The 23851-nt window shown below is 47.8% G+C and overlaps 1 protein-coding gene across 6 annotated transcripts in view; it reads right to left on the reverse strand.

Annotated features, from left to right (window-relative positions):
* ENO4 (enolase 4) overlaps positions 1-23851 on the reverse strand; it is a 194885-nt gene that overhangs the window by 28793 nt on the left and 142241 nt on the right. For all 6 annotated transcript variants that reach the window (XR_014444683.1, XM_083149950.1, XM_083149951.1 and 3 more), the window contains one exon: positions 732-912. Coding sequence is in view for 5 of the 6 variants with exons in the window: in XM_083149950.1 (XP_083006076.1) it covers positions 732-912 (181 nt within the window). In the remaining variant the exon portion in view is untranslated. The remainder of the gene's footprint in view (positions 1-731; positions 913-23851) is intronic.

Raw genomic sequence — 23851 nt, forward strand, 5'->3', positions numbered from 1 at the left:
TATTCATTAGAATAAAAACATTGAAAATAGGCATTAATGCTATATTCCCATGACTTATACATGCGTGGTCTACCGTACATATTATGGTATCCTACACCACAATATCTCATTACTGTCAGATAGACAGTCCCTTACTTATTGTTATTGATTAACCAGATCTACATGTATTTCACAGAGAACGTTTATACGTCATGTTTTGTATGTCATGTATGTGTGTGTCATGTATGTGTGTGTCATGTAAGTGTGTGTCATGTAAGTGTGTGTCATGTTTTGTATGTCATGTATGTGTGTGTTTCCTTATGAAGTATCACTATAATAAGTCTTTTAAAGATATATTATTAAACGTTAAGTTTTAAAATAAGCGTGCCCCCAAACAAAGAGTGCAGGGGAGCAGCTCCACACCATCCATCAGTGCCAAGGCGCTCAAATGTTAATAGAGGATCCATCAAAATTTCTTTTGCCGATCAATAATGATAATGAAGGTGGTACTAGCGCACAGGTGCTCTGTCCCATTCCCCAGCTCTCCCATTAATCCCTGGTTGACGTTATTTATCGCACCCCATAAGGGACCCTCCCAGAGGACATTGCCCTGTCCACCATATGATGGCGCTATATATCATAACATAGATGCATAGACTGGACTGGTGACTCCTATACAAATAACACGTATGTAACATAGGGCATGCTGGTATGTGTAGTTCCACAGCAGCTGGTAATGGTATGATAATTACCCTCGATCAGTCGCACTGCTGCCACGAGGTCAGACACAGTTGTATCAGCGGTATACGTGAGGACGTGGCCGCTGGGCAGAGACGTGTTCTCAGCGTGTAGTAGGTGAGTGATGGGCGCATCAGCCAGTATATAACATCCGGAACCAACGGCCTTTCCCAGGGTCTGGTACTGCTGCCGGTCCTGGGCAGACACAGAACAGAGTATCAGTCACACTACGGAGGTCATTCAGATTGATGCGATGTTTAGTTTCTTCCCTAGATGTATTGGACAGACCCCTGTTAGAAGGGAATCTGACCAAACACTCTGGATGAGTGTGTACCCGTGCGGGGAGAGAGCAGGTATTGGGAACCCTGATGAGCGGCAATGGGCGGTATTCAATGTGAATTCCTGCGAGGTGCAGCGAATCCTTTTTAGGATTCGCTGCACATTCGCCACGTTCCGGAGCCAGCGGGCTCCGGTATTCAACGTGTCAGGGGCTCGCTGCCCCTGACAGGCGAATATGAGCTCCTGCGGCGAATGCCGCAGGGAGCCTGAGAAGGGTGCCAGGCAGAGAGATGGAAGTCTCTCTGCCTGCCCCAGAACGTTTGTGGGGGGCAGGTGGGCTCCCCGGGTGCCAGGCAGCACAGGCTGCCCCCCGGGGGTGCCAGCAGGGGAGTGTATATTCACTATACCCGATCGTAACGATCGAGTGCAGTGAATATATGAATATGTAATGAGTGGCTCGGCTCCGGCGCCCCCTGCTGGCTGCTGTGTAAAAAAAATAAATAAAAAAAAAATATTTTTTTAAAATTAAATATATATTCATGTGCTTACAGCACATGAATAAAAGTAGCATGCCCCTCCTCAGAATAAAATTCCCGATTTTTTTACACCAATTGTAAAACACAAAACACTTTATTTTAAAAGTTCACCTTCCACTTCACCATAAAAAAATAGCGATTGCTACTCGGTGAATCATGGCGAAAAAAACCTTCAAATGTATTCGCCATGTGGTCATTGAATAGGGTGATTCACCGTTTTTGTCAAAAATTCGCCAAACAGCACAAATTCGCCATAAAAACATGGCGAATCAGGCTCATTGAATACCGCCCATTGTGTGTAGAGGTGGCGAATGAGCGGCCCGCCGGTGAGAGCAGGGAATGTGACCCAGAACTAACTATCGGGAAGGAGACGCCGTCAGCAACATCACAGGACAGAAGATCTGCACGGGACTCAGAACGAATGAGCGGCAACAGGGAGAGGGGGTGAGTACGGCTAGGTCCGTAGGAGGAAGAGCGAGGGACAATCAGCGGTCCAGCTGGGGCCTCGCTCACCTCCCATTAAAGACCAAAGGCAACCTGTTAGCCGGACGCCAGCTGCATCCGGCATACAGACCCCGGCATCAGCGGGAAGTAGGTCCGGACAGACGCCGATACCCAACCACCCCTCCCAGCACCATACAGGCAGTCATCCTCACCCCCACCGGTTCACGCCGCACTCTGTGACCAATCCATCCTCCAGCAACTTTCCCCTTTACCCCCCACCACATTGGGGAACAACATCCATGATCCTCAGCCTATTGAGGCATCTCATTTTTGTATATCTTTTTATTTATATTTTTTATTTATTTGATCTATTTCTATACCATGTGTACAATTGTCATATTTTGAATATTAACGCAACTGTGATAATATATGTACACATCACTAACCAGCTGTCTGTATACAACTTTTTAGCATCTGTATGAATTAAAACTTACAAAATCTATTTCTATTTCATTGGCATCTATATAAGGGACAGTGCGCTGAGAGCATCCCTATTCATTTCTATCATCACCCTTTTCCTCGCTAACAGCTGCTAGTCCAAACCACACTTGTTTTAGTGGCAGAAAACCCCCAAATTCTTAAGCACAATTCTGACCAATAATATCTGCAGCAAAGAACATCCCATGGGACTGACTGATTTAGGAGTAAATAGGGAAAACCGGGCACATGCAGTCTTCGCCTCAATAATAGGAAACAACCCTCCCACAAACGCCAGTAACACTTTCTGTGACACATTTCTAAACCTGATAATACAAAAAGAGACAAATATATGGTGGGACGCAGAAACCTTGAAATGGTACCAACAGAACACAATACTACCAAAAGGACGACGTATCAAAAAACTGCCCACACACAATTTAGATAACACACGCAGAGCTATGCAACGCCGTCCTCAACGCCGCTCATCTGCTGGTATTATCAGCAGATGAGCGGCTTTCCCGGCGATGGTGCGGAAGCGCGCAGCGGTCATCGCCGGGGAATACACACTGGGAGGCTTTGAGCTGAAAGACGCTCAAACCTGCTGTTTTGAGCAACTTTCAGCTCAAAGTCGCCCAGTGGGTATGGGCCTTTAGACAAACATCTAGAACCATTTAAAACAAGTAAGGAATTCATCAGGTTGTCAGACCTCACTGCTAACAAAATCCTCAGAGGACAGAACAAACTGATTGAAAGTAAAAAGAATAAAATAATCAGGGACAAATTCAACATAAAAATAAAACACACTGTTAGACATCAGAAAACCTCCAATAATTACACCAATAACAATAGCCCTTTATATAAGAAGTTGAACCTCACATATCAACAGTATGGGGGAAATTTACTAAGGGAAATTTGTAAAAAATAGGTGTATTTGTATCCGGAAATACACTTATTTTTGACATTTACTATCCCGAAAATACGTGCTATCAATACGAATACGAATTGCCGTAATTTTTGGGATAGTAAATGTCAAAAATAAGTGTATTTCTGGATACAAATACACCTATTTTTTACAAATTTCCCTTAGTAAATTTCCCCCTATATGTCAAAAATTCATAATAAGAAACAAACCATAATTAGGAAAGCAAAATCCCCTTCACCCAACACAAGTGTGAACTCGTCAGTACACACACACACACACACACACACACACACACACACATCCTTTTCCATACATGAAATAGAAGATTCAACCTATGAACAGTTAGCGAGAGGTTGGACCATTGGAAACACACTGAACATAGAGAAAGACATCAACAATCTTTCACGAACTGACTCACCCACTAATCCCACAGTGGAGCCAGAAACAACACATATACTGACTGTACCCATCCCTCCTTTACCACTCAAATCACAGAAACAGAAACCCCAACAGGTATAAATGATCCAACACAGGACCCAGAACCAAACAGGGTCCAGAAACAGACACTAACGAGAACAGGAAAACAAAAAATCAAGGGGATGTAGAGGAGGAAGAAATAGAGAAAAAACCACAAGAGGAAACCATATTAGGGAAAGGGATATTTAACCTAAGTGATGCTGAACTGTCCACTCAACATTTAGAACTTTTAGATAAAGGGCTAAAATCTGCCTCCACCAACCAGCTGGACAAATGCCACATACTTAGATCTACATAACTTCACTCGGAAGTTAGCCCTAAAAAAATACTTCGCAAACACCGTACCAACATATGTCAAAACACATCAAGGGACCCCAAGAGATAAATATAGACATACTACTCTAAAACCCCCTCCACCTTCTATCCAGGACATGACAGGCGCCCAAGTTGACACATTTGTAAAAACTTGTGGAAAAATATATAGAAAAAATAACGACAAATAAGACCAAAAACAATCTCACTAAAAAAGAACGATCAGCATTACAAGAATTACAGGACAACCATTCAATAATAATAAAATCAGCAGGTGAGGGAGGAGGAGTGGTCATACTCAATAAGAACGATTACCTCACAGAGGCCCATAGAATATTATATTATCATACCACATACAAACGCCTCCCACATCATCCGACCACCCAGTTTCAGAAAGAAGTAGACACCTTACTACAGAAAGGTTCAAATACAGAGATCATCAATGAAAAAGAATATAAATACATATAAAAACAACACCCAGTAATTCCGGTATTCTATTACTTACCAAAAATACATAAAAACTCCACACACCCACCTGGCAGACCCATCATATCCGGCATAAATTCATTAACATCAAATCTTTCCGAATATTTACACATCATGCTTCAACCTTATGTACATAAGCAACCGTTATATCTAAAAGACATCACCCATATACTTAATCATCTTTCTGAAATGAAATGGGAAGACAACTTACGGTGGCTTACATGCGATGTAATAGATCACGAACAAGGCCTGAACAGTATAAATTACCATCTCTCACAAGATACAGACATGGTGGAGGAGCAGCGAAAATTCATATTGGACAGTATACAATTCATACTTCAACACAATTATGTGTGGTTTGAGGATCAGTTCTATTTGCAAACAACAGGAACAGCGATGGGCACGAGATTCGCAACCAGCTATGCCAACCTCTTTATGAGCTGGTGGGAGGACCAGCAAATATGGGGAGGTGGTATGCGGGGGAGAATCTCCTGCCCGGGAAACGCTATATAGATGATGTGATCTTGATTTGGTGAGGAAGTGAAACATCCCTCACTGAATCTATTGCATACATTAATAACATTGACAACAATCTCTGGTTTACAAGTCAGTATAGCAAAGAAAATATTGAATTTCTAGATCTCAACAAAAATACAAATGAGACCCAGCAACATAATCAAATACCCTTTATTACTGGCTATTCACAACAGGGCGTCCATACAGACTGCACACGTGTAATGGATTGGAGGAATAACCTCCCGTCAGAGGTGGTAGGGGTAATACAGTCACATGATCAGACCACAACCAATCACAGAGGAGTATATGCTATGGGCGTCCATACAGACTGCACACATGTAGTGGATAGGAGGAATAACCTCCCGTCAGAGGTGGTAGGGGGTAATACAGTCACATGATCAGACCACAACCAATCACAGAGGAGTATATGCTATGGGCGTCCATACAGACTGCACACGTGTAGTGGATAGGAGGAATAACCTCCCGTCAGAGGTGGTAGAGGGTAATACAGTCACATGATCAGACCACACCCAATCACAGAGGAGTATATGCTAGGGGCGTCCATACAGACTGCACACGTGTAGTGGATAGGAGGAATAACCTCCCGTCAGAGGTGGTAGGGGGTAATACAGTCACATGATCAGAACACATCCAATCACAGAGGAGTATATGCTATGGGCGTCCATACAGACTGCACACGTGTAATGGATTGGAGGAATAACCTCCCGTCAGAGGTGGTAGGGGGTAATACAGTCACATGATCAGACCACATCCAATCACAGAGGAGTATATGCTAGGGGCGTCCATACAGACTGCACACGTGTAGTGGATAGGAGGAATAACCTCCCGTCAGAGGTGGTAGGGGGTAATACAGTCACATGATCAGACCACAACCAATCACAGAGGAGTATATGCTATGGGCGTCCATACAGACTGCACACGTGTAATGGATTGGAGGAATAACCTCCCGTCAGAGGTGGTAGGGGTAATACAGTCACATGATCAGACCACAACCAATCACAGAGGAGTATATGCTATGGGCGTCCATACAGACTGCACACATGTAGTGGATAGGAGGAATAACCTCCCGTCAGAGGTGGTAGGGGGTAATACAGTCACATGATCAGACCACAACCAATCACAGAGGAGTATATGCTATGGGCGTCCATACAGACTGCACACGTGTAGTGGATAGGAGGAATAACCTCCCGTCAGAGGTGGTAGAGGGTAATACAGTCACATGATCAGACCACACCCAATCACAGAGGAGTATATGCTAGGGGCGTCCATACAGTCTGCACAGGTGTAGTGGATAGGAGGAATAACCTCCCGTCAGAGGTGGTAGGGGGTAATACAGTCACATGATCAGACCACATCCAATCACAGAGGAGTATATGCTATGGGCGTCCATACAGACTGCACACGTGTAGTGGATAGGAGGAATAACCTCCCGTCAGAGGTGGTAGGGGGTAATACAGTCACATGATCAGACCACAACCAATCACAGAGGAGTATATGCTATGGGCGTCCATACAGACTGCACACGTGTAGTGGATAGGAGGAATAACCTCCCGTCAGAGGTGGTAGGGGGTAATACAGTCACATGATCAGACCACAACCAATCACAGAGGAGTATATGCTAGGGGCGTCCATACAGACTGCACACGTGTAGTGGATAGGAGGAATAACCTCCCGTCAGAGGTGGTAGGGGGTAATACAGTCACATGATCAGACCACATCCAATCACAGAGGAGTATATGCTATGGGCGTCCATACAGACTGCACACGTGTAGTGGATAGGAGGAATAACCTCCCGTCAGAGGTGGTAGGGGGTAATACAGACACATGATCAGACCACATCCAATCACAGAGGAGTATATGCTATGGGCGTCCATACAGACTGCACACGTGTAGTGGATAGGAGGAATAACCTCCCGTCAGAGGTGGTAGGGGGTAATACAGTCACATGATCAGACCACAACCAATCACAGAGGAGTATATGCTATGGGCGTCCATACAGACTGCACACGTGTAGTGGATAGGAGGAATAACCTCCCGTCAGAGGTGGTAGAGGGTAATACAGTCACATGATCAGACCACATCCAATCACAGAGGAGTATATGCTAGGGGCGTCCATACAGACTGCACACGTGTAGTGGATAGGAGGAATAACCTCCCGTCAGAGGTGGTAGAGGGTAATACAGTCACATGATCAGACCACATCCAATCACAGAGGAGTATATGCTATGGGCGTCCATACAGACTGCACACGTGTAGTGGATAGGAGGAATAACCTCCCGTCAGAGGTGGTAGGGGGTAATACAGTCACATGATCAGACCACAACCAATCACAGAGGAGTATATGCTATGGGCGTCCATACAGACTGCACACGTGTAGTGGATAGGAGGAATGACCTCCCGTCAGAGGTGGTAGAGGGTAATACAGTCACATGATCAGACCACATCCAATCACAGAGGAGTATATGCTAGGGGCGTCCATACAGACTGCACACGTGTAGTGGATAGGAGGAATAACCTCCCGTCAGAGGTGGTAGGGGGTAATACAGTCACATGATCAGACCACATCCAATCACATAGGAGTATATGCTAGGGGCGTCCATACAGACTGCACACGTGTAGTGGATAGGAGGAATAACCTCCCGTCAGAGGTGGTAGAGGGTAATACAGTCACATGATCAGACCACAACCAATCACAGAGGAGTATATGCTATGGGCGTCCATACAGTCTGCACACGTGTAGTGGATTGGAGGAATAACCTCCCGTCAGAGGTGGTAGGGGGTAATACAGTCACATGATCAGACCACAGGCAATCACAGAGGAGTATATGCTATGGGCGTCCATACAGACTGCACACGTGTAGTGGATAGGAGGAATAACCTCCCGTCAGAGGTGGTAGGGGGTAATACAGTCACATGATCAGACCACAGGCAATCACAGAGGAGTATATGCTATAGGCGTCCATACAGACTGCACACGTGTAGTGGATAGGAGGAATAACCTCCCGTCAGAGGTGGTAGAGGGTAATACAGTCACATGATCAGACCACAACCAATCACAGAGGAGTATATGCTATGGGCGTCCATACAGACTGCACACGTGTAGTGGATAGGAGGAATAACCTCCCGTCAGAGGTGGTAGAGGGTAATACAGTCACATGATCAGACCACATCCAATCACAGAGGAGTATATGCTAGGGGCGTCCATACAGACTGCACACGTGTAGTGGATAGGAGGAATAACCTCCCGTCAGAGGTGGTAGAGGGTAATACAGTCACATGATCAGACCACATCCAATCACAGAGGAGTATATGCTAGGGGCGTCCATACAGACTGCACACGTGTAGTGGATAGGAGGAATAACCTCCCGTCAGAGGTGGTAGGGGGTAATACAGTCACATGATCAGACCACATCCAATCACATAGGAGTATATGCTAGGGGCGTCCATACAGACTGCACACGTGTAGTGGATAGGAGGAATAACCTCCCGTCAGAGGTGGTAGAGGGTAATACAGTCACATGATCAGACCACAACCAATCACAGAGGAGTATATGCTATGGGCGTCCATACAGTCTGCACACGTGTAGTGGATTGGAGGAATAACCTCCCGTCAGAGGTGGTAGGGGGTAATACAGTCACATGATCAGACCACAGGCAATCACAGAGGAGTATATGCTATGGGCGTCCATACAGACTGCACACGTGTAGTGGATAGGAGGAATAACCTCCCGTCAGAGGTGGTAGAGGGTAATACAGTCACATGATCAGACCACATCCAATCACAGAGGAGTATATGCTATGGGCGTCCATACAGACTGCACACGTGTAGTGGATAGGAGGAATAACCTCCCGTCAGAGGTTTTAGAGGGTAATACAGTCACATGATCAGACCACAACCAATCACAGAGGAGTATATGCTATGGGCGTCCATACAGACTGCACACGTGTAGTGGATAGGAGGAATAACCTCCCGTCAGAGGTGGTAGGGGGTAATACTGTCACATAATCAGACTACAACCAATCACAGAGGAGTATATGCTAGGGGCGTCCATACAGACTGCACACGTGTAGTGGATAGGAGGAATAAACTCCCGTCAGAGGTGGTAGAGGGTAATACAGTCACATGATCAGACCACATCCAATCACAGAGGAGTATATGCTATGGGCGTCCATACAGACTGCACACGTGTAGTGGATAGGAGGAATAACCTCCTGTCAGAGGTGGTAGGGGGTAATACAGTCACATGATCAGACCACATCCAATCACATAGGAGTATATGCTATGGGCGTCCATACAGACTGCACACGTGTAGTGGATAGGAGGAATAACCTCCCGTCAGAGGTGGTAGGGGGTAATACAGTCACATGATCAGACCACAGGCAATCACAGAGGAGTATATGCTATAGGCGTCCATACAGACTGCACATGTGTAGTGGATAGGAGGAATAACCTCCCGTCAGAGGTGGTAGGGGGTAATACAGTCACATGATCAGACCACAGGCAATCACAGAGGAGTATATGCTAGGGGCGTCCATACAGACTGCACACGTGTAGTGGATAGGAGGAATAACCTCCCGTCAGAGGTGGTAGAGGGTAATACTGTCACATGATCAGACCACATCCAATCACAGAGGAGTATATGCTATGGGCGTCCATACAGACTGCACACGTGTAGTGGATAGGAGGAATAACCTCCCGTCAGAGGTGGTAGAGGGTAATACAGTCACATGATCAGACCACATCCAATCACAGAGGAGTATATGCTAGGGGCGTCCATACAGTCTGCACATGTGTAGTGGATAGGAGGAATAACCTCCCGTCAGAGGTGGTAGAGGGTAATACTGTCACATGATCAGACCACAGGCAATCACAGAGGAGTATATGCTAGGGGCGTCCATACAGTCTGCACACGTGTAGTGGATAGGAGGAATAACCTCCCGTCAGAGGTGGTAGAGGGTAATACTGTCACATGATCAGACCACATCCAATCACAGAGGAGTATATGCTATGGGCGTCCATACAGACTGCACACGTGTAGTGGATAGGAGGAATAACCTCCCGTCAGAGGTGGTAGGGAGTAATACAGTCACATGATCAGACCACATCCAATAACAGAGGAGTATATGCTAGGGGCGTCCATACAGACTGCACACGTGTAGTGGATAGGAGGAATAACCTCCCGTCAGAGGTGGTAGGGGGTAATAGTCACATGGTCAGACCACATCCAATCACAGAGGAGTATATGCTATGGGCGTCCATACAGTCTGCACATGTGTAGTGGATAGGAGGAATAACCTCCCGTCAGAGGTGGTAGGGGGTAATACAGTCACATGATCAGACCACATCCAATCACAGAGGAGTATATGCTAGGGGCGTCCATACAGACTGCACACGTGTAGTGGATTGGAGGAATAACCTCCCGTCAGAGGTGGTAGAGGGTAATACAGTCACATGGTCAGACCACATCCAATCACAGAGGAGTATATGCTATGGGCGTCCATACAGACTGCACACGTGTAGTGGATAGGAGGAATAACCTCCCGTCAGAGGTGGTAGAGGGTAATACTGTCACATGATCAGACCACAACCAATCACAGAGGAGTATATGCTAGGGGCGTCCATACAGACTGCACACGTGTAGTGGATTGGAGGAATAACCTCCCGTCAGAGGTGGTAGAGGGTAATACAGTCACATGGTCAGACCACATCCAATCACAGAGGAGTATATGCTAGGGGCGTCCATACAGTCTGCACATGTGTAGTGGATAGGAGGAATAACCTCCCGTCAGAGGTGGTAGAGGGTAATACTGTCACATGATCAGACCACATCCAATCACAGAGGAGTATATGCTAGGGGCGTCCATACAGTCTGCACAGGTGTAGTGCATAGGAGGAATAACCTCCCGTCAGAGGTGGTAGGGGGTAATACAGTCACATGATCAGACCACAACCAATCACAGAGGATTATATGCTATGGGCGTCCATACAGACTGCACACGTGTAGTGGATAGGAGGAATAACCTCCCGTCAGAGGTGGTAGGGGGTAACAGTCACATGATCAGACCACATCCAATCACAGAGGAGTATATGCTATGGGCGTCCATACAGACTGCACACGTGTAGTGGATAGGAGGAATAACCTCCCGTCAGAGGTGGTAGAGGGTAATACAGTCACATGATCAGACCACAACCAATCACAGAGGAGTATATGCTAGGGGCGTCCATACAGACTGCACACGTGTAGTGGATAGGAGGAATAACCTCCCGTCAGAGGTGGTAGGGGGTAGCAGTCACATGATCAGACCACATCCAATCACAGAGGAGTATATGCTATGGGCGTCCATACAGTCTGCACACGTGTAGTGGATAGGAGGAATAACCTCCCGTCAGAGGTGGTAGGGGGTAATACAGTCACATGATCAGACCACATCCAATCACAGAGGAGTATATGCTATGGGCGTCCATACAGTCTGCACACGTGTAGTGGATAGGAGGAATAACCCCCCGTCAGAGGTGGTAGGGGGTAATACAGTCACATGATCAGACCACATCCAATCACAGAGGAGTATATGCTAGGGGAGTCCATACAGACTGCACAGGTGTAGTGGATAGGAGGAATAACCTCCCGTCAGAGGTGGTAGACGGTAATACAGTCACATGGTCAGACCACAACCAATCACAGAGGAGTATATGCTATGGGCGTCCATACAGACTGCACACGTGTAGTGGATAGGAGGAATAACCTCCCGTCAGAGGTGGTAGAGGGTAATACAGTCACATGATCAGACCACAACCAATCACAGAGGAGTATATGCTATGGGCGTCCATACAGACTGCACACGTGTAGTGGATTGGAGGAATAACCACCTGTCAGAGGTGGTAGAGGGTAATACAGTCACATGATCAGACCACATCCAATCACAGAGGAGTATATGCTATGGGCGTCCATACAGACTGCACACGTGTAGTGGATAGGAGGAATAACCTCCCGTCAGAGGTGGTAGAGGGTAATACAGTCACATGATCAGACCACAACCAATCACAGAGGAGTATATGCTATGGGCGTCCATACAGACTGCACACGTGTAGTGGATTGGAGGAATAACCACCTGTCAGAGGTGGTAGAGGGTAATACAGTCACATGGTCAGACCACATCCAATCACAGAGGAGTATATGCTAGGGGCGTCCATACAGTCTGCACACGTGTAGTGGATAGGAGGAATAACCTCCCGTCAGAGGTGGTAGGGGGTAATACAGTCACATGATCAGACCACATCCAATCACAGAGGAGTATATGCTATGGGCGTCCATACAGACTGCACACGTGTAGTGGATAGGAGGAATAACCTCCCGTCAGAGGTGGTAGGGGGTAATACAGTCACATGATCAGACCGCATCCAATCACAGAGGAGTATATGCTATGGGCGTCCATACAGACTGCACACGTGTAGTGGATAGGAGGAATAACCTCCCGTCAGAGGTGGTAGGGGGTAATACAGTCACATGATCAGACCACAACCAATCACAGAGGAGTATATGCTATGGGCGTCCATACAGACTGCACACGTGTAGTGGATAGGAGGAATAACCTCCCGTCAGAGGTGGTAGAGGGTAATACAGTCACATGATCAGACCACAACCAATCACAGAGGAGTATATGCTATGGGCGTCCATACAGACTGCACACGTGTAGTGGATTGGAGGAATAACCACCTGTCAGAGGTGGTAGAGGGTAATACAGTCACATGATCAGACCACATCCAATCACAGAGGAGTATATGCTATGGGCGTCCATACAGACTGCACACGTGTAGTGGATAGGAGGAATAACCTCCCGTCAGAGGTGGTAGAGGGTAATACAGTCACATGATCAGACCACAACCAATCACAGAGGAGTATATGCTATGGGCGTCCATACAGACTGCACACGTGTAGTGGATTGGAGGAATAACCACCTGTCAGAGGTGGTAGAGGGTAATACAGTCACATGGTCAGACCACATCCAATCACAGAGGAGTATATGCTAGGGGCGTCCATACAGTCTGCACACGTGTAGTGGATAGGAGGAATAACCTCCCGTCAGAGGTGGTAGGGGGTAATACAGTCACATGATCAGACCACATCCAATCACAGAGGAGTATATGCTATGGGCGTCCATACAGACTGCACACGTGTAGTGGATAGGAGGAATAACCTCCCGTCAGAGGTGGTAGGGGGTAATACAGTCACATGATCAGACCGCATCCAATCACAGAGGAGTATATGCTATGGGTGTCCATACAGACTGCACACGTGTAGTGGATAGGAGGAATAACCTCCCGTCAGAGGTGGTAGGGGGTAATACAGTCACATGATCAGACCACATCCAATCACAGAGGAGTATATGCTATGGGCGTCCATACAGACTGCACACGTGTAGTGGATAGGAGGAATAACCTCCCGTCAGAGGTGGTAGAGGGTAATACAGTCACATGATCAGACCACAACCAATCACAGAGGAGTATATGCTATGGGCGTCCATACAGACTGCACACGTGTAGTGGATAGGAGGAATAACCTTCTGTCAGAGGTGGTAGGGGGTAATACAGTCACATGATCAGACCACAACCAATCACAGAGGAGTATATGCTAGGGGCGTCCATACAGACTGCACACGTGTAGTGGATAGGAGGAATAACCTCCCGTCAGAGGTGGTAGGGGGTAATACAGTCACATGATCAGACCACATCCAATCACAGAGGAGTATATGCTAGGGGCGTCCATACAGTCTGCACACGTGTAGTGGACAGGAGGAATAACCTCCCGTCAGAGGTGGTAGGGGGTAATACAGTCACATGATCAGACCACATCCAATCACAGAGGAGTATATGCTAGGGGCGTCCATACAGTCTGCACAGGTGTAGTGGATAGGAGGAATAACCTCCCGTCAGAGGTGGTAGGGGGTAATACAGTCACATGATCAGACCACAACCAATCACAGAGGAGTATATGCTATGGGCGTCCATACAGTCTGCACACGTGTAGTGAATAGGAGGAATAACCTCCCGTCAGAGGTGGTAGGGGGTAATACAGTCACATGATCAGACCACAACCAATCACAGAGGAGTATATGCTATGGGCGTCCATACAGACTGCACACGTGTAGTGGATAGGAGGAATAACCTCCCGTCAGAGGTTTTAGAGGGTAATGCAGTCACATGGTCAGACCACATCCAATCACAGAGGAGTATATGCTATGGGCGTCCATACAGTCTGCACACGTGTAGTGGACAGGAGGAATAACCTCCCGTCAGAGGTTGTAGAGGGTAATACAGTCACATGATCAGACCACATCCAATCACAGAGGAGTATATGCTATGGGCGTCCATACAGACTGCACACGTGTAGTGGATAGGAGGAATAACCTCCCGTCAGAGGTGGTAGAGGGTAATACAGTCACATGATCAGACCACAACCAATCACAGAGGAGTATATGCTATGGGCGTCCATACAGACTGCACACGTGTAGTGGATAGGAGGAATAACCTCCCGTCAGAGGTGGTAGAGGGTAATAGTCACATGATCAGACCACATCCAATCACAGAGGAGTATATGCTATGGGCGTCCATACAGACTGCACACGTGTAGTGGATAGGAGGAATAATCTCCCGTCAGAGGAGGTAGGGGGTAATAGTCACATGATCAGACCACATCCAATCACAGAGGAGTATATGCTAGGGGCGTCCATACAGACTGCACACGTGTAGTGGACGGGAGGAATAACCTCCCGTCAGAGGTGGTAGGGGGTAATACAGTCACATGATCAGACCACATCCAATCACAGAGGATTATATGCTATGGGCGTACATACAGACTGCACACGTGTAGTGGATAGGAGGAATAACCTCCCGTCAGAGGTGGTAGAGGGTAATACAGTCACATGATCAGACCACATCCAATCACAGAGGAGTATATGCTATGGGCGTCCATACAGACTGCACACGTGTAGTGGATAGGAGGAATAACCTCCCGTCAGAGGTAGTAGAGGGTAATACAGTCACATGGTCAGACCACATCCAATCACAGAGGAGTATATGCTAGGGGCGTCCATACAGTCTGCACACGTGTAGTGGATAGGAGGAATAACCTCCCGTCAGAGGTGGTAGAGGGTAATACAGTCACATGATCAGACCACATCCAATCACAGAGGAGTATATGCTATGGGCGTCTATACAGACTGCACACGTGTAGTGGATAGGAGGAATAACCTCCCGTCAGAGGTGGTAGGGGGTAATACAGTCACATGATCAGACCACATCCAATCACAGAGGAGTATATGCTATGGGCGTCCATACAGACTGCACACGTGTAGTGGATAGGAGGAATAACCTCCCGTCAGAGGTGGTAGAGGGTAATACAGTCACATGATCAGACCACAACCAATCACAGAGGAGTATATGCTATGGGCGTCCATACAGACTGCACACGTGTAGTGGATAGGAGGAATAACCTCCCGTCAGAGGTGGTAGAGGGTAATACTGTCACATGATCAGACCACATCCAATCACAGAGGAGTATATGCTATGGGCGTCCATACAGACTGCACACGTGTAGTGGATAGGAGGAATAACCTCCCGTCAGAGGTGGTAGAGGGTAATACAGTCACATGATCAGACCACATCCAATCACAGAGGAGTATATGCTATGGGCGTCCATACAGACTGCACACGTGTAGTGGATAGGAGGAATAACCTCCCGTCAGAGGTTTTAGAGGGTAATACAGTCACATGATCAGACCACAACCAATCACAGAGGAGTATATGCTATGGGCGTCCATACAGACTGCACACGTGTAGTGGATAGGAGGAATAACCTCCCGTCAGAGGTGGTAGGGGGTAATACAGTCACATGATCAGACCACATCCAATAACAGAGGAGTATATGCTAGGGGCGTCCATACAGACTGCACACGTGTAGTGGATAGGAGGAATAACCTCCCGTCAGAGGTGGTAGGGGGTAATAGTCACATGGTCAGACCACATCCAATCACAGAGGAGTATATGCTATGGGCGTCCATACAGTCTGCACATGTGTAGTGGATAGGAGGAATAACCTCCCGTCAGAGGTGGTAGGGGGTAATACAGTCACATGATCAGACCACATCCAATCACAGAGGAGTATATGCTAGGGGCGTCCATACAGACTGCACACGTGTAGTGGATAGGAGGAATAACCTCCCGTCAGAGGTGGTAGAGGGTAATACAGTCACATGATCAGACCACAACCAATCACAGAGGAGTATATGCTATGGGCGTCCATACAGACTGCACACGTGTAGTGGATAGGAGGAATAACCTCCCGTCAGAGGTGGTAGGGGGTAATAGTCACATGGTCAGACCACATCCAATCACAGAGGAGTATATGCTAGGGGCGTCCATACAGTCTGCACATGTGTAGTGGATAGGAGGAATAACCTCCCGTCAGAGGTGGTAGAGGGTAATACTGTCACATGATCAGACCACATCCAATCACAGAGGAGTATATGCTAGGGGCGTCCATACAGTCTGCACAGGTGTAGTGGATAGGAGGAATAACCTCCCGTCAGAGGTGGTAGGGGGTAATACAGTCACATGATCAGACCACAACCAATCACAGAGGATTATATGCTATGGGCGTCCATACAGACTGCACACGTGTAGTGGATAGGAGGAATAACCTCCCGTCAGAGGTGGTAGGGGGTAACAGTCACATGATCAGACCACATCCAATCACAGAGGAGTATATGCTATGGGCGTCCATACAGACTGCACACGTGTAGTGGATAGGAGGAATAACCTCCCGTCAGAGGTGGTAGAGGGTAATACAGTCACATGATCAGACCACAACCAATCACAGAGGAGTATATGCTAGGGGCGTCCATACAGACTGCACACGTGTAGTGGATAGGAGGAATAACCTCCCGTCAGAGGTGGTAGGGGGTAACAGTCACATGATCAGACCACATCCAATCACAGAGGAGTATATGCTATGGGCGTCCATACAGTCTGCACACGTGTAGTGGATAGGAGGAATAACCTCCCGTCAGAGGTGGTAGGGGGTAATACAGTCACATGATCAGACCACATCCAATCACAGAGGAGTATATGCTATGGGCGTCCATACAGTCTGCACACGTGTAGTGGATAGGAGGAATAACCCCCCGTCAGAGGTGGTAGGGGGTAATACAGTCACATGATCAGACCACATCCAATCACAGAGGAGTATATGCTAGGGGAGTCCATACAGACTGCACACGTGTAGTGGATAGGAGGAATAAAATCCCGTCAGAGGTGGTAGGGGGTAATACAGTCACATGATCAGACCACATCCAATCACAGAGGAGAATATGCTATGGGCGTCCATACAGACTGCACAGGTGTAGTGGATAGGAGGAATAACCTCCCGTCAGAGGTGGTAGACGGTAATACAGTCACATGGTCAGACCACAACCAATCACAGAGGAGTATATGCTAGGGGCGTCCATACAGACTGCACACGTGTAGTGGATAGGAGGAATAACCTCCCGTCAGAGGTGGTAGGGGGTAATACAGTCACATGATCAGACCACAACCAATCACAGAGGAGTATATGCTATGGGCGTCCATACAGACTGCACACGTGTAGTGGATAGGAGGAATAACCTCCCGTCAGAGGTGGTAGGGGGGTAATACAGTCACATGATCAGACCACAACCAATCACAGAGGAGTATATGCTATGGGCGTCCATACAGACTGCACACGTGTAGTGGATTGGAGGAATAACCACCTGTCAGAGGTGGTAGAGGGTAATACAGTCACATGATCAGACCACATCCAATCACAGAGGAGTATATGCTATGGGCGTCCATACAGACTGCACACGTGTAGTGGATAGGAGGAATAACCTCCCGTCAGAGGTGGTAGAGGGTAATACAGTCACATGATCAGACCACAACCAATCACAGAGGAGTATATGCTAGGGGCGTCCATACAGACTGCACACGTGTAGTGGATAGGAGGAATAACCTCCCGTCAGAGGTGGTAGAGGGTAATACAGTCACATGATCAGACCACAACCAATCACAGAGGAGTATATGCTATGGGCGTCCATACAGACTGCACACGTGTAGTGGATTGGAGGAATAACCACCCGTCAGAGGTGGTAGAGGGTAATACAGTCACATGATCAGACCACAACCAATCACAGAGGAGTATATGCTATGGGCGTCCATACAGACTGCACACGTGTAGTGGATAGGAGGAATAACCTCCTGTCAGAGGTGGTAGAGGGTAATACAGTCACATGATCAGACCACATCCAATCACAGAGGAGTATATGCTATGGGCGTCCATACAGACTGCACACGTGTAGTGGATAGGAGGAATAACCTCCCGTCAGAGGTGGTAGAGGGTAATACAGTCACATGATCAGACCACAACCAATCATAGAGGAGTATATGCTATGGGCGTCCATACAGACTGCACACGTGTAGTGGATAGGAGGAATAACCTCCTGTCAGAGGTGGTAGGGGGTAATACAGTCACATGATCAGACCACAACCAATCACAGAGGAGTATATGCTAGGGGCGTCCATACAGACTGCACACATGTAGTGGATAGGAGGAATAACCTCCCGTCAGAGGTGGTAGGGGGTAATACAGTCACATGATCAGACCACATCCAATCACAGAGGAGTATATGCTAGGGGCGTCCATACAGTCTGCACACGTGTAGTGGACAGGAGGAATAACCTCCCGTCAGAGGTGGTAGGGGGTAATACAGTCACATGATCAGACCACATCCAATCACAGAGGAGTATATGCTAGGGGCGTCCATACAGTCTGCACAGGTGTAGTGGATAGGAGGAATAACCTCCCGTCAGAGGTGGTAGGGGGTAATACAGTCACATGATCAGACCACAACCAATCACAGAGGAGTATATGCTATGGGCGTCCATACAGACTGCACACGTGTAGTGGATAGGAGGAATAACCTCCCGTCAGAGGTGGTAGAGGGTAATACAGTCACATGATCAGACCACAACCAATCACAGAGGAGTATATGCTATGGGCGTCCATACAGACTGCACACGTGTAGTGGATAGGAGGAATAACCTCCCGTCAGAGGTGGTAGAGGGTAATAGTCACATGATCAGACCACATCCAATCACAGAGGAGTATATGCTATGGGCGTCCATACAGACTGCACACGTGTAGTGGATAGGAGGAATAATCTCCCGTCAGAGGTGGTAGGGGGTAATAGTCACATGATCAGACCACATCCAATCACAGAGGAGTATATGCTAGGGGCGTCCATACAGACTGCACACGTGTAGTGGACGGGAGGAATAACCTCCCGTCAGAGGTGGTAGGGGGTAATACAGTCACATGATCAGACCACATCCAATCACAGAGGATTATATGCTATGGGCGTACATACAGACTGCACACGTGTAGTGGATAGGAGGAATAACCTCCCGTCAGAGGTGGTAGAGGGTAATACAGTCACATGATCAGACCACATCCAATCACAGAGGAGTATATGCTATGGGCGTCCATACAGACTGCACACGTGTAGTGGATAGGAGGAATAACCTCCCGTCAGAGGTAGTAGAGGGTAATACAGTCACATGGTCAGACCACATCCAATCACAGAGGAGTATATGCTAGGGGCGTCCATACAGTCTGCACACGTGTAGTGGATAGGAGGAATAACCTCCCGTCAGAGGTGGTAGAGGGTAATACAGTCACATGATCAGACCACATCCAATCACAGAGGAGTATATGCTATTGGCGTCTATACAGACTGCACACGTGTAGTGGATAGGAGGAATAACCTCCCGTCAGAGGTGGTAGGGGGTAATACAGTCACATGATCAGACCACATCCAATCACAGAGGAGTATATGCTATGGGCGTCCATACAGACTGCACACGTGTAGTGGATAGGAGGAATAACCTCCCGTCAGAGGTGGTAGAGGGTAATACAGTCACATGATCAGACCACAACCAATCACAGAGGAGTATATGCTATGGGCGTCCATACAGACTGCACACGTGTAGTGGATAGGAGGAATAACCTCCCGTCAGAGGTGGTAGAGGGTAATACAGTCACATGATCAGACCACATCCAATCACAGAGGAGTATATGCTATGGGCGTCCATACAGACTGCACACGTGTAGTGGATAGGAGGAATAACCTCCCGTCAGAGGTGGTAGGGGGTAATACAGTCACATGATCAGACCACATCCAATCACAGAGGAGTATATGCTATGGGCGTCCATACAGACTGCACACGTGTAGTGGATAGGAGGAATAACCTCCCGTCAGAGGTGGTAGAGGGTAATACAGTCACATGATCAGACCACATCCAATCACAGAGGAGTATATGCTATGGGCGTCCATACAGTCTGCACACGTGTAGTGGATAGGAGGAATAACCTCCCGTCAGAGGTGGTAGGGGGTAATACAGTCACATGATCAGACCACAACCAATCACAGAGGAGTATATGCTATGGGCGTCCATACAGACTGCACATGTGTAGTGGATAGGAGGAATAACCTCCCGTCAGAGGTGGTAGAGGGTAATACAGTCACATGATCAGACCACATCCAATCACAGAGGAGTATATGCTAGGGGCGTCCATACAGACTGCACACGTGTAGTGGATAGGAGGAATAACCTCCCGTCAGAGGTGGTAGGGGGTAATACAGTCACATGATCAGACCACAACCAATCACAGAGGAGTATATGCTAGGGGCGTCCATACAGACTGCACACGTGTAGTGGATAGGAGGAATAACCTCCCGTCAGAGGTGGTAGGGGGTAACAGTCACATGATCAGACCACACCCAATCACAGAGGAGTATATGCTATGGGCGTCCATACAGTCTGCACACGTGTAGTGGATAGGAGGAATAACCTCCCGTCAGAGGTGGTAGAGGGTAATACAGTCACATGATCAGAACACATCCAATCACAGAGGAGTATATGCTATGGGCGTCCATACAGACTGCACACGTGTAGTGGATAGGAGGAATAACCTCCCGTCAGAGGTGGTAGGGGGGTAATACAGTCACATGATCAGACCACATCCAATCACAGAGGAGTATATGCTATGGGCGTCCATACAGACTGCACATGTGTAGTGGATAGGAGGAATAACCTCCCGTCAGAGGTGGTAGGGGGTAATACAGTCACATGATCAGGCCACATCCAATCACAGAGGAGTATATGCTAGGGGCGTCCATACAGACTGCACACGTGTAGTGGATAGGAGGAATAACCTCCCGTCAGAGGTGGTAGGGGGGTAATACAGTCACATGATCAGACCACATCCAATCACAGAGGAGTATATGCTATGGGCGTCCATACAGACTGCACACGTGTAGTGGATAGGAGGAATAACCTCCCGTCAGAGGTGGTAGAGGGTAATACAGTCACATGATCAGACCACATCCAATCACAGAGGAGTATATGCTATGGGCGTCCATACAGACTGCACACGTGTAGTGGATAGGAGGAATAACCTCCCGTCAGAGGTGGTAGGGGGTAATAGTCACATGATCAGACCACAACCAACCACAGAGGAGTATATGCTATGGGCGTCCATACAGACTGCACACGTGTAGTGGATAGGAGGAATAACCTCCCGTCAGAGGTTTTAGAGGGTAATACAGTCACATGATCAGACCACAACCAATCACAGAGGAGTATATGCTATGGGCGTCCATACAGACTGCACACGTGTAGTGGATAGGAGGAATAACCTCCCGTCAGAGGTGGTAGGGGGTAATACTGTCACATAATCAGACTACAACCAATCACAGAGGAGTATATGCTAGGGGCGTCCATACAGACTGCACACGTGTAGTGGATAGGAGGAATAACCTCCCGTCAGAGGTGGTAGAGGGTAATACAGTCACATGATCAGACCACATCCAATCACAGAGGAGTATATGCTATGGGCGTCCATACAGACTGCACACGTGTAGTGGATAGGAGGAATAACCTCCCGTCAGAGGTGGTAGGGGGTAATACAGTCACATGATCAGACCACATCAAATCACAGAGGAGTATATGCTATGGGCGTCCATACAGACTGCACACGTGTAGTGAATAGGAGGAATAACCTCCCGTCAGAGGTGGTAGGGGGTAATACAGTCACATGATCAGACCACATCCAATCACAGAGGAGTATATGCTATGGGCGTACATACAGACTGCACACGTGTAGTGGATAGGAGGAATAACCTCCCGTCAGAGGTGGTAGGGGGTAATACAGTCACATGATCAGACCACATCCAATCACAGAGGAGTATATGCTATGGGCGTCCATACAGACTGCACACGTGTAGTGGATAGGAGGAATAACCTCCCGTCAGAGGTTTTAGAGGGTAATGCAGTCACATGGTCAGACCACATCCAATCACAGAGGAGTATATGCTAGGGGCGTCCATACAGACTGCACACGTGTAGTGGATAGGAGGAATAACCTCCCGTCAGAGGTGGTAGAGGGTAATACAGTCACATGATAAGACCACATCCAATCACAGAGGAGTATATGCTATGGGCGTCCATACAGACTGCACACGTGTAGTGGATAGGAGGAATAACCTCCCGTCAGAGGTGGTAGAGGGTAATACAGTCACATGATCAGACCACATCCAATCACAGAGGAGTATATGCTAGGGGCGTCCATACAGACTGCACACGTGTAGTGGATAGGAGGAATAACCTCCCGTCAGAGGTGGTAGGGGGTAATACAGTCACATGATCAGACCACATCCAATCACAGAGGAGTATATGCTATGGGCGTCCATACAGACTGCACACGTGTAGTGGATAGGAGGAATAACCTCCCGTCAGAGGTGGTAGGGGGTAATACAGTCACATGATCAGACCACAACCTATCACAGAGGAGTATATGCTATGGGCGTCCATACAGACTGCACACGTGTAGTGGATAGGAGGAATAACCTCCCGTCAGAGGTGGTAGGGGGTAATACAGTCACATGATCAGGCCACATCCAATCACAGAGGAGTATATGCTATGGGCGTCCATACAGACTGCACACGTGTAGTGGATAGGAGGAATAACCTCCCGTCAGAGGTGGTAGGGGGTAATACAGTCACATGATCAGGCCACATCCAATCACAGAGGAGTATATGCTAGGGGCGTCCATACAGACTGCACACGTGTAGTGGATAGGAGGAATAACCTCCCGTCAGAGGTGGTAGGGGGTAATACAGTCACATGATAAGACCACATCCAATCACAGAGGAGTATATGCTATGGGCGTCCATACAGACTGCACACGTGTAGTGGATAGGAGGAATAACCTCCCGTCAGAGGTGGTAGGGGGTAATACAGTCACATGATCAGACCACATCCAATCACAGAGGAGTATATGCTATGGGCGTCCATACAGACTGCACACGTGTAGTGGATAGGAGGAATAACCTCCCGTCAGAGGTGGTAGGGGGTAATACAGTCACATGATCAGGCCACATCCAATCACAGAGGAGTATATGCTAGGGGCGTCCATACAGACTGCACACGTGTAGTGGATAGGAGGAATAACCTCCCGTCAGAGGTGGTAGGGGGTAATAGTCACATGATCAGACCACAACCAATCACAGAGGAGTATATGCTATGGG

The sequence above is a fragment of the Crinia signifera genome, chromosome 6 (genome assembly GCF_055691185.1).
Source record: "Crinia signifera chromosome 6, ASM5569118v1, whole genome shotgun sequence".
In the NCBI taxonomy this organism is placed as follows: Eukaryota; Metazoa; Chordata; class Amphibia; order Anura; family Myobatrachidae; genus Crinia; species Crinia signifera.